At 57.5% G+C, this 11,563-nt stretch overlaps 1 protein-coding gene across 1 annotated transcript in view; it reads left to right on the top strand.

Moving 5' to 3' along the window:
• The first annotated feature begins 11,178 nt into the window (after positions 1–11,178).
• STARD7 (StAR related lipid transfer domain containing 7) overlaps positions 11,179–11,563 on the top strand; it is a 30,639-nt gene continuing 30,254 nt past the window's right edge. The window contains exon 1 of the mRNA XM_058278103.1: positions 11,179–11,498. Within this exon, the coding sequence (XP_058134086.1) occupies positions 11,194–11,498 (305 nt within the window). The 5' untranslated portion in view covers positions 11,179–11,193. The remainder of the gene's footprint in view (positions 11,499–11,563) is intronic.

Raw genomic sequence — 11,563 nt, 5'->3', positions numbered from 1 at the left:
GGCCGGGGACAGGCGGGGCCCAAGGACTGGCAGGGCTCTCAGGGACAGGCGGGGCCCAGGGTCAGGCGGGGCCGGGGACAGGCGGGGCCCGGGGACAGGCGGGGCCGGGGACAGGCGGGGCCGGGGACAGGTGGGGCCCAGGGACAGGCGGGGCCCAGGGACAGGCGGGGCCCGGGGTCAGGCGGGGCCCGGGGTCAGGCGGGGCCCGGGGACAGGCGGGGCCGGGGACAGGCGGGGCCCGGGGTCAGTGGGGGCCCAGGGACAGGCGGGGCCCGGGGTCAGTGGGGGCCCAGGGACAGGCGGGGCCCGGGGACAGGCGGGGCCCAGGGACAGGCGGGGCCCAGGGACAGGCGGGGCCCGGGGTCAGTGGGGGCCCAGGGACAGGCGGGGCCCGGGGACAGGCGGGGCCCAGGGACAGGCGGGGCCCGGGGTCAGGCGGGGGCCCGGGGACAGGCGGGGCCCGGGGACAGGCGGGGCTGGGGACAGGCGGGGCCCTGGGTCAGTGGGGGTCCAGGGACAGGCGGGGCCGGGGACAGGCGGGGCCCGGGGACAGGCGGGGCCCAGGGACAGGCGGGGCCCAGGGTCAGTGGGGGCCCGGGGACAGGCGGGGCCCGGGGTCAGGCAGGGCCCAGGGTCAGTGGGGGCCCGGGGACAGGCGGGGCCCAGGGACAGGCGGGCCCGGGGACAGGCGGGGCCCAGGGTCAGTGGGGGCCCGGGGACAGGCGGGGCCGGGGACAGGCGGGGCCCGGGGACAGGCGGGGCCCGGGGACAGGCGGGGCCTGGGGTCAGTGGGGGCCCGGGGACAGGCGGGGCCGGGGACAGGCGGGGCCCGGGGTCAGTGGGGGCCCGGGGACAGGCGGGGCCCAGGGTCAGGCGGGGCCCAGGGTCAGGCGGGGCCGGGGACAGGCGGGGCCGGGGACAGGCGGGGCCCGGGGTCAGGCGGTGCCCGGGGACAGGCGGGGCCCGGGGTCAGGCGGGGCCCGGGGTCAGGCGGGGCCCAGGGCAGGAGCAGGAGCACCGGCGGGAGAGACCACGAGGGCCGGGGGTGTCCTGAGCCCGACGGCAGGGGCCAGTCGGGTTCACGGCTGGTGAGGTGGGAAGGGCTGGGGGCGCCTGGGGGCAGGCGGGAGGCGCAGCGCCACAGAGCTCTTGCCCGGGTCCTGCAGGTGAGGACAGCAGCTGCCGGCCCGTGCTGGGTGGGCTGGAGGGCCCCTGTGCGAGGAGGGGGTGGCAGGTGTGGCCGTGCTCTGGGGGTGCCCAGTGTCCTTGGGCTGACCTCTCGCCCACGGCCACGCCCTCATGCCCTCCTGGTCCCGGGTGCTGTGTGCGTGGGTTGTCGCCACCTGGCCTTCCGCCTGTCCCTGTGGTTTTTGGGGCATGGCATCTGAGTGGGAGAGGGTGCCCTCAGGGACCCTGGTTTGAGGAGACATCAGTTCTTCACTCGGGGAAGACACTCGGCCTCGCTGCCGAGGGCAGGACATGGCAAAGGGAGGCGCTTCCTGCGCAGGGGCCCCTCGGCCGTCAGGGCCAGGTGGACGGCGGTCAGGGCCAGGTGGACGGCCGTCAGGGCCAGGTGGACGGCGCGAGTGGAGAACGGGCAGGTGGGGCAGCCCCCGCCCGGCACGGGACCCGGTAGCCTGTAGCTCGGCTCGTGTCGGGTCACCCGGGCTGCTGAGAAGGGCCCCAGGGTCTGCAAGACCCCTTGTCCGTACTTCCTGTCCACGGCCCGAATGGCAGGTGCCCAGTAAAGGGCTGGCCTCGAGGTGTGGCTGGACCTCGCCCGATCCCCCCTGCCCTCCCGTGCACCACTGCTGCCACCGACGGGAGCGTTTCCTCCCAGAGCCACCTTGGCTGGCGGGTGGGCTTCCTTTACAGTCTCTCCCACCCGTTTGCCTCGGCACCCTCGAGCGCTCACAGAGGGCTGCGGGTTCAGGAAGTGCGCTGGAGCCCACACATCCGTTTCCATCGTGGTCACCAGGCTGGGCCGTGGGTGGGGGCCGAGGGGCATTCCTTCGGATGCAAAGGCCACTCCCCAGATGCATGCACAGCATGCTGGGGCGTGGAGGAAGCAGCAAGGAAGAGCGCGCGCCCAGCCCCTGGTGGAGCAGCCCACAGGGCCGCAGGAGCCCCTGGGCGCAGGGGATCCCAGGGCTGGAGAACGGGCGCAGCGCACCCGCGGGCACCACAGCCTGGTAAGCATAGCCCTCTGTCCAAGCAGCAGTGAGCGTGCTCTAATGAAAATGCGAGGAGACAGGAAGTGAGCGCGGGCTCAGGCGGGGTTGCCGCACCTTCCGGGGAAAGAAGGCAGATCTGCCAAGGGCAACAGGGGAAGCAGTAAGGAGGCCTGCCCGTAACCAGCGCCGTGAAAACAGGAAAGGGCCTGGCTTTGGGGGGACGCTGAGCGGGTGCTCTGAGCAGTGGTGATACCCCCGGAGGGGAAGAGCAGGCCTCCAGCCTCCCCGACAGCTGCCCCGGGTGGGGGGCGCCCTGGCGGGGAAGGGGGCTGTCGCCACCGTGTCGCCGCAGCCCTCCCGGCAGCTGAGGAGGGCCCTCGGTCCTGCTCCTGCAGGCGGAGCTCCAAGCCGGTTCTCACGTCCACTGCCTTTCCTGCCTGTTCTAGTCCACGACGCCCAACTGCGGTTCCTGCCCCTGACCTTCGCGTTTCCTGAGACACTCCTGTATCTTTCAAATTCTGTTTCCCTATTCATGTTTAAAACTACTTTGAGCGGATTCCAAGTACAACAGCAAAAAGAGAGCCTTGACTGAAATAGTAATATGCGGGGATTGTATCTCAATTTTCTCAATAATTCAGAGGGAAAGGGAGGAGGTAACAGTGACAATTATGCCCCCCACGGTTGACAATGTCTTTTCACTCCCACGATGTCTTTTGAGCTTCACCATAACCCCTGAACATAGATTTTGAACCTCTGTTTTACAGCTGGGGAAGCTTAAGTTTCAGAGACAATATAAGTTGCTCTGAATTGGAAAAGAAAATGGAAAATAAAGGTTGCAAGAAGAGGCATGATAGAAATACTCTCCCCCCCTTCCAGAAACAGTGAACCAGTGCGGCGTTCCTGGAGGGCCTGCAGAGAGGTGCCCACCCTGCTGCAGCCCGCTCAGCCTAGCCCCCCGGCCTGCACAGACCCGAAAAGGCGCTCGGAGAGCGCGCGGAGGTTTGTAAACAGGCAGGCCGGGAGTCCAGGGGCAGCTGCCGTCCCAGATGTAGCTTCCTGCTGGAGTAAATCAGTGCGTCCCCGGGGGTGAGGTGTGCGGCTGCTGGGCGGACAAGCGCTCTTTCCATCATGTTCAAAGCAGCTCGCCTGCAGCCAGCAGGGCCAGCGGTGCCCGTTCTCTCCACCCGAGCCCTTGTCACGTCTCGGCTGCAGAGCTCCCATTCGTCTCTCTTGCACAAGACATCACCCTGCTCTGCAGGACGGGCGACACCGTGCTGGCTGAAAGAGCAGCCTCCTGTCACCTCGATTAGACACGAGTGCCGGAGGGTGGGGAGTCGATCCCCACGGCGCTTTCTGGGAATTCTAGGGGCCTAGTGGCCTGGGGCGTGTTCGGCTGCCCCTTCCAAGGGGAAGGATAAGCTGCTGCACCTGGCGTCTCCTCCCCTAAGAAAGCGGCAGTGCCCCATGGGGCCGGGCGCGGGCAGTGCCACACGCTTCACTGGGATGTGCTTCCCCGTCCCGTTTGCTGAGTGACCTAAAAGGCCCAGAGCAGGTCGTGCCGACGACTCCGGCTGCCAGGCCAGCTGCTCTGCCCCTCGGCCCACGGGACCTGCGGAAGTTAAGGTGCTGAAGTGGCGGGGGCAGCAGGGATGCCGCGTGGAGCTTCCGCAGGCGCCAGCAGGTGGACCGCGCTGCAAACCCACGCTCCTCCCTGCAGGCAGCCGCTGTTCTGAGAACCTGGCACGCCAGCAGGCCTTAGCAGAGACCCAGCACTTGTTACCAAGTTACAAGGGGCCTGAGCAGCCCTTCCTGCACCGGGCGTCGTGGCCCCCCCGGCCGTCCCCCTGGGCGTGCACAGCGGCGCTCTGTCATTAAATGGAAACGGTATAAATGCGCCTGGGCCTGAGCAGTCCTGAGTGCGTAAGCAGCTCAGGGGCCCGTGTTCCTCCGGCCAGGCCGCCTCAACCTGCATCTACGGCCTCCTGGGGAGGCCCGTAGGGCCCGCTGGCCAGGGGAGAAAAAAGTCAGCCTGGGAACAGGTGTTTCTGCCTCATGCTGGTGTCACACTGAGGACAGTGGTGAGAGGACATCCACGCGTGGGCAGCACTCAGCAGTGATTTACCTGAAAGGAGAGAGGGCCAGAGCTGCAGGTGTACCATGAAGGAGCACGACTGGAGAAGAGCAGAAGATTGAATGTGCTCCCAGGAAGACGGAACAAGGCAAGGGCCCCGTTCTCTTCTCGCTGCTGCCCAGCATTGTAGCAGAGGTTCTAGGCAGTGGGATAGAGTGAAAGAAGAAACAGACTGGAAAGGAAGAAGTAAAACCATCTTTATTTGCAGACAACATGATTGTGAATGTAGAATTTTCTAAGGAATCTACAAAAAGCTACTAGAACTAATACATGAGTTTAGCAAGATTGCAAGATACAAGGCCAGTGTAAAAATCAGTTGTATTTCTACATACTAGGAAGGAAGAATTGGAAACTGAAGTATAAAAAGACCATTGGCAATAGCATCAAAAATCATAAAACTACTCAGGGGTACTTACAACGAAAATATGTACAAGACCTGTATGTTGAAAGCTACCAGAATTGCTAAGAGATATTAAAGAAGACCTAAATAAACAGAGAGACACCGTGTTCAGGGGTGAGAGGACTCGTGGTGTTGGGGTGTCAGTCCTCCTCAAATTAATTTAAAGATTCACTCTGCAATCCCAACTTAAAAAGCCATCAGGGGGGAGCGGACTTGGCCCAGTGGTTAGGGCGTCCGCCTACCACATGGGAGGTCCGCGGTTCAAACCCCGGGCCTCCTTGACCCGTTTGGAGCTGGCCCATGCACAGTGCTGATGCGTGCAAGGAGTGCCCTGCCACACAGGGGTGTCCCCCGCGTAGGGGAGCCCCACGCGCAAGGAGTGTGCCCCGTAAGGAGAGCTGCCCAGCACAAAAGGAAGTGCAGCCTGCCTAGGAATGGTGCCACACACACAGAGAGCTGACACAACAAGATGACGCAACAAAAAGAGACACAGATTTCTGTGCCGTTGACAACAGAAGCAGACAAAGAAGAACACGCAGCGAATAAACACAGAGAACAGACAACTGGGGCGGGCGGGGGTGGGGGGGAAGGGGAGAGACATAAATAAATCTTAAAAAAAAAAAAAGCCATTGGGGGAAGCGGATGTGGCTCAACAGAGAGAGCGTCTGCCTACCATATGGGAGGTCCAGGGTTCAAACCCTGGGCGTCCTGGCCTGTGTGGTGAGCTGGCCCACGCACAGTGCTGATGCGTGCAAGGAGTGCCATGCCACGCAGGGGTGTCCCCCGCATAGGGGAGTCCCACACGCAAGGAGTGCGCCCCGTAAGGAGAGGCACACCATGCGAAAAAAGCACAGTCTGCCTAGGAGTGGCGCCACACACACAGAGAGCTGACACAACAAGATGATGCAACAAAAAGGAACACAGATTCCTGGTGCTGCTCATAAGGATAGAAGCGGTCACAGAAGGACACACAGCAAATGGACACAGAGAGCAGACAACTGGGGGGGCGGGAAGGGGAGAGAAATTAAAAAAAAAAAAAACTTAAAAAGCCATCAGGCTTTTCTGTAGAAATTGACAGGCTGATTTTAAAATTTAAATGGGAGAGACTTCTGGGAAGATGGTGTCAGAGAAGGTAGGCAGGGCTCAGCTCTCACAAAAGCAACAGAGGAAGGGCAGAGGAGCTGTCCGGGGGGCTGCTTTGGGGATCTGAGGTCAGGTCAGTGCTGCACATGCCCAGGAGGGCTGGGGCTGAGACCACCAAGCGCAAAGGGCGTCCCCGAGTTACCAACCCGAGGCCAGGAATGGCACCCAGCCCCACCCTCAAGGCCCAAAGCCCAAGGGTGGCTCACTGCAGCCACCTGAGGGGAACAGCCGCCTTCCTCCCTGGGTGAGGGAGGGGCGCAGAGGGCAGAGGGGTTTCTCCTCGGTGAATCTGGCCGGCAGCCCAGGGTCACGGGGCCAGCGGAGGCAGACACCTGTGGAAGGTTCACGGCGCGCGCCATCTGCTGGCCAGCCGGGAAACCGCAGGAAGAAGCCCCGCTCCGGGGTGTCCATGGTATCCCAGACCCCTTGGATCTGACCTGCTCCCCACTAGTGGGTCCCTGGTCCTATTTTGATACTTAAGCTGGGCAATTTTAAAGACTTTGAATAAGTTGAGCCAAGAGCCAAAAAGAGCCCTGAAACAAAACTATTAGGCAAAAGAAAGAAAACTGTTGGACCAAATTCACCAACATCATCAGATGCCTAGAAATCAGCCCAAAATTATAAGCCATACTAAGAAACAGGAGGAGATGGCCCAGCCCAAGGAACAAATGAAAAACCCTGAGGAGACACAAGATTTAAGATAATTAATCAGAGATAATCACACAAATCTCCTAAATCAATTCAAGAAGTTTTAGGAAAATATGACTAAAGAGATAAGGATATGAAGACACACTGGGTGAGCATAAAGAAGAGTCTGGGGAAGCGGATTTGGCTCAACGGATAGAGCGTCCACCTACCACATGGGAGGTCCAGGGTTCAAACCCAGGGCCTCCTGACCCGTGGGATGAGCTCATCCATGTGCAGTGCTGATGCGTGTAAGGAGTGCCGTGCCATGCAGGGGTGTCCCCCAAGTAGGGGAACCCCACGTGCAAGGAGTGCACCCTGTAAGGAGAGCAGCATGCAAAAAAGTGTAGCCTGCCCAGGAGTGGCACCGCACACATGGAAAGCTGACACAGCAAGATGACGCAACAAAAAGAAACACAGATTCCCAGTGCCACTAACAAGAACAGAAGCACACACGGAGAACACACAGTGAGTGGACACAGAGAGCATACAACAGGGGGGCAGGGGAAGGGGAGAGAAATTAATAAAAATCTTAAAAAAAAGAACAGTCTGAAAGCTTACAAAGAAAAGAAACAGAGCTTATGGGAATGAAAGACACAATGCATTAGAAGCACATAAAATGTATAGGGAAAGCAGAAGACTTGGAACGGCCAAAAACGATTTTGTAAAGTAAGAAGCAGTTTGGAGAACTTACATTAATTGATTGCAATTCTTACTCTACAGCTACAGTAGTCAGGGCGGTGTGCTACTGGCACACAGAGAGACATATGGGTCAGTGAAACCGGAGTCTGTCAATAGGCCCATACATAGTGGTCAGCTGACTTTCAACAAAGGCCCCAAGGTGATTTAATGGGGGAAAGGACAGAATTTTCAACAAATGATACTGGGATAACTTGATATGCATATAGAAATTTAAAAAAACAACACTCCAACACTTACCTCATGTTACATACAAAAACTAACTCAAAATGTACCATAGGGAAGTGGATTTGGCTCGACGGATAGAGCGCTGCCTACCACATGGGAGGCCCAGGGTTCAAACCCAGGGCCTCCTGACCCGTGTGATGAGCTGGCCCATGTGCAGTGCTGATGTGCACAAGGAGTGCTGTGCCACACAGGGGTGTCCCCTGCATAGGGGAGCCCCACATGCAAGGAGTGTGCCCTGTAAGGAGAGCCGCCCAGTGCAAAAAAAGTGCAGCCTGCCCAGGAGTGGTGCTGCACACATGGAGAGCTGATGCAGCAAGATGACGCAACAAAAAGAGACACAGATTCCCAGTGCAGCTGACAAGAATATAAGCTGACACAGAAGAACACATGGAAGAGCAGATAACTGGGGGTGGGGGAGGTGGAAAAGGGGAGAGAAATAAATATTAAAAAATAAAAAATAAAAATAAATAACAAAAAAAAAAGTACCTTAGACATAAATGTGTGGAAACTATATGATTTCTAGAGGAAAACATAGAAGACTTTTGTGGAATCAAAAATTTCATAGGACACAAAGAATACAAACCGTTAAAAGAAAAATTTGATACACTGGATTTCACCAAAATCAAATAATTGTGCTCTTCAAAAGACAAAATGAAAATGAAAAGGTAAGCCAGACATGGAGGAAATATTTACAAGACATATACCCAGCAAAGAACTTGTATCCAGAATATATAAATAACTCTTACAACTCAATTAATAGAAAGAAAGAAAAAAAAAAAAACCCAAACCACCCCCAATCCTAAAACAGTAAAAGAAAATGGACAAAATATTTGAAAAGAGAACTCACAAAAGAAGACAAACAAATGGTCACTAAGCGCATGAAAAGATGCTCAATATCTTTTCACCAAGGAAGTACAAATAAAACCACAATGTGATACTACTACACAACCTCTGGAATGGCTTACGTTAACAAATGTAGACAAAGGATGCGGAACCACAGGAACCTCATACATTGCTGATGGGAATACAGAATGTACAACTACTTTGGACAACTGTTTAGCAGTTTCTTAAATAGTTAAACATTTACCATACAACCTAGCAATTCCTCCTCTAGGTTTTTTACTCCAGAGAAATAAAAACAAATGCTCACAAGATGACTTGCACACAGATGCTCATAGCAACCCAAACTGGAAACAACCCAAATGTCTGTCAAGTGGTAAATGGATAAATGCTGGCATTTCTATACAATGGGATATTACCCAGCAATTAAAAAGAACAAACTACTGACAGACACAATAATATGGATGAATCTCCAAACCATCATGTTAAGGGAAAGAAGCGAGACACAACATACTGCATACTGCGTGATTTCATTCACCTGATATTCTAGAAAAGGCAAAGCTATAGTGACAGAAAGCAGATCAATGACCACGGAGGGCCATGGGTTAGGGGAGAGTATTGGCTGCCAAGGGGCCCAGGGGAACGTTTCCAGATGATAACAAAAGGTTTATAACTCGATTGTGGTGATCAGTCTAAGGCTGCTCCAGCTCACTGCTTAGAAGGTTTCTGTTTTGCAGCTCAGGGAGGGGACCCAGGGGCCCAGCAGACTGAGCTGAGGTCATGGGGCGGAAGGTCGAGACTCCTGAGAAACTGTCACCTCTGCAGGTCTGCAGCCTGGAGGTGGGTCTGGGCACTTCCCTTGGCCATTGGGGCCATGAGATGGAAGAAGTCCTGAGCTCCGCACAGGGCAGCATGTAAGCTGGAACCTGCTGCCTGCCCTCTCCCTATCTGACCCCAGAGAGCTGCGGAAGGGTGCAGACACACTGTGCTTCGCCTCCCAAATCTGCTACAAGTCCCTCTTTTGGCCAGCTCTAACCTAGAACTATGTATGACAGGGCATTCTGGGAAATACAGTTCCAGCGTGACCGAGTTGACACTAGAACAACACAGCACACACACACACCCCTTTAAGAAACATCTTTCATTACTAACTACTTATGTTTTTAGTGTTTGCTAACAAAAATTGAAAAATTAGGAATAGACTGGGTGATTAACACTATTTTATAGCTATATGTAATAATATTCAACCAATAAATAATTGAAATATTATCTGCACTAGGTATCTCATTATGAAAGGTTTCCAACACATCTTTAATTTTTTGCTTATTATTGACATTTGTAATATATATACATTGTTTTAATCTTAAAGAGTAATGGAAATAGAAACACAGTTCAGGAAAAAAATTCAACAGAGGCTTATGATCATTAAGAAATTTTTTAAAAATTACTTTTTCTTTATAGTTTTTGTGGGGGGGCAAGTGAAGTATGATGGGGATCAATAAAGAACTTATGTGTAAATATAATTTTCATTAAGTTAAAATTCTGTGGGGGAAGTATTAATAGAATGGACACACTAAATTAAGGAAAAAAGTAACTTAAATTTACAGCTCTTAAAAGCCTATATTTTTTAAAAAATGAATAATGCTGGAAACCAAATTACTGTGGGATTTAAATGCCATTGAATACACCTGAAAATAAAAGTTTTATTTTAAAATAATATTTACAATGTATCAGAAATGACACCGTTTGCAATCCTTTGCGTTTGCGATGAAGAATTCTTAAAAATAGGCAAAGAGGGAACACAGTCTTTAAAAATTGTTCTGGGGTACGGAAGCAAAGTTTGTGGATGGTGGATTGGAAAGGACGAAGGCTAGCGGGTAATGCTAGAGCCTGAACAAAGGGAAAAAGACCCTAGAGAAAATGGTGAGGAGGAAACTGGTTTTTAAAATTCTAGAGAGAAGAACTGATGGGGAGGTATAGAGGGCATTTACTCCATTCTTTTAGAGACAACTGTAGCTGTGAAAGGAAAGAGAAGGGTGTTAGCCGGGAAGAGTGAAAGCCTCTTTTTGTTCCAGACCCGGGCACAGCGCAGGGCGCCTGGAGACCACAGGAAGCCCTGGGATGGGAGGGTCAGCTCCGGAGAGGCCAGCCCCGGGGGGGTGGGTGGCTCAGCCCTGGGGGGGAGATCAGCCCCCGGGAAGTCAGCCCTGGGGGGTAGAGGTCAGCCCTGGGGGTAGAGGTCAGCCCTGGGGGGGTAGAGGTCAGCCCTGGGGGGGAGAGGTCAGCCCTGGGGGGAGGTCGGCCCCGGGGGGGGGGCTCAGCCCTAGGGGCAGGTCTGCGTTCTTTATGGGGCCGGCCGGGCAGGCCGAAGATGGCGGCGGCAAGGCCTCGCGACGCCCTTGCGGGTTCCGCCGCCGCTCGCCCTTCCGGGCCCGCGAGGCGGCCGCAGGGCGGGAGGGCGCCGGGGCGGGGCCGCGGTGACTGGCGGCGGGGGCCGCCAATGGGCAGCCGGAGCTGCGGGCCGCGCCCGCTCAGGGCCGGCCGGACCAATCAGAGCCGGGGGCGGGCTGCGGGCGGAAGGCGCGCGCTTGGCGGCCTCGTTCGCCGGCCCGCGCGCCTCGTTTCCTGCCGCGGGCCCGGCCCGCGGACCGTAGCGGGGGCTCGGGGGCACCGGGCGGGGGTCCGCCGGACCAGGAGCGCCTGCCGCACGGCCGCCGCCGCGACCCACCGGCGCCCCGGAGGGGCCTTCTCCTCAGCCGCGGCTGCGCGGACATGAGCAGCGGCTCCCGGGCTCGGGGCCGTGAGGCGGGCTCGGCGCCGGCCAGCTAGGGGCGCTCGGCGGGCCGGCCGGGGCGGGAGGCGCCGGGGCGCGGGCGGCCGGGCCGGGCGGCGCCATGTTCCCGCGGAGGCCGCCGGCGGCCGTGGCGGCCTGGCTGGCGGCGCGCGCGGCGCGGGGCGGGGGCCTGCTGGCGCTGCTGGCCAATCAGTGCCGCTTCGTCACGGGCCTGCGCGTGCGGCGCGCGCAGCAGATCGGGCAGCTCTACGGCCGCCTCTACTCGGACAGCGCCCGCCGCGTCCTGCTCGGCCGCCTGTGGCGCCGGCTGCGCGGCCGGCCCGGCCATGCCTCGGCGCTGATGGCGGCCCTCGCCGGCGTCTTCGCGTGGGACGAGGAGCGCATCCAGGAGGAGGAGCTGCAGCGGTGGGTCGGCGCGCCTCCCGGGGCGGCCGGCGGGGACCCGCGGGAGGACGGGGCCCGGGCCTCGC

Source organism: Dasypus novemcinctus, chromosome 17 (assembly GCF_030445035.2).
Source record: "Dasypus novemcinctus isolate mDasNov1 chromosome 17, mDasNov1.1.hap2, whole genome shotgun sequence".
Taxonomy (NCBI): Eukaryota; Metazoa; Chordata; class Mammalia; order Cingulata; family Dasypodidae; genus Dasypus; species Dasypus novemcinctus.
Note: the sequence above shows the minus strand (reverse complement) of the source record. Positions and strands in the feature narration are given on the sequence as shown.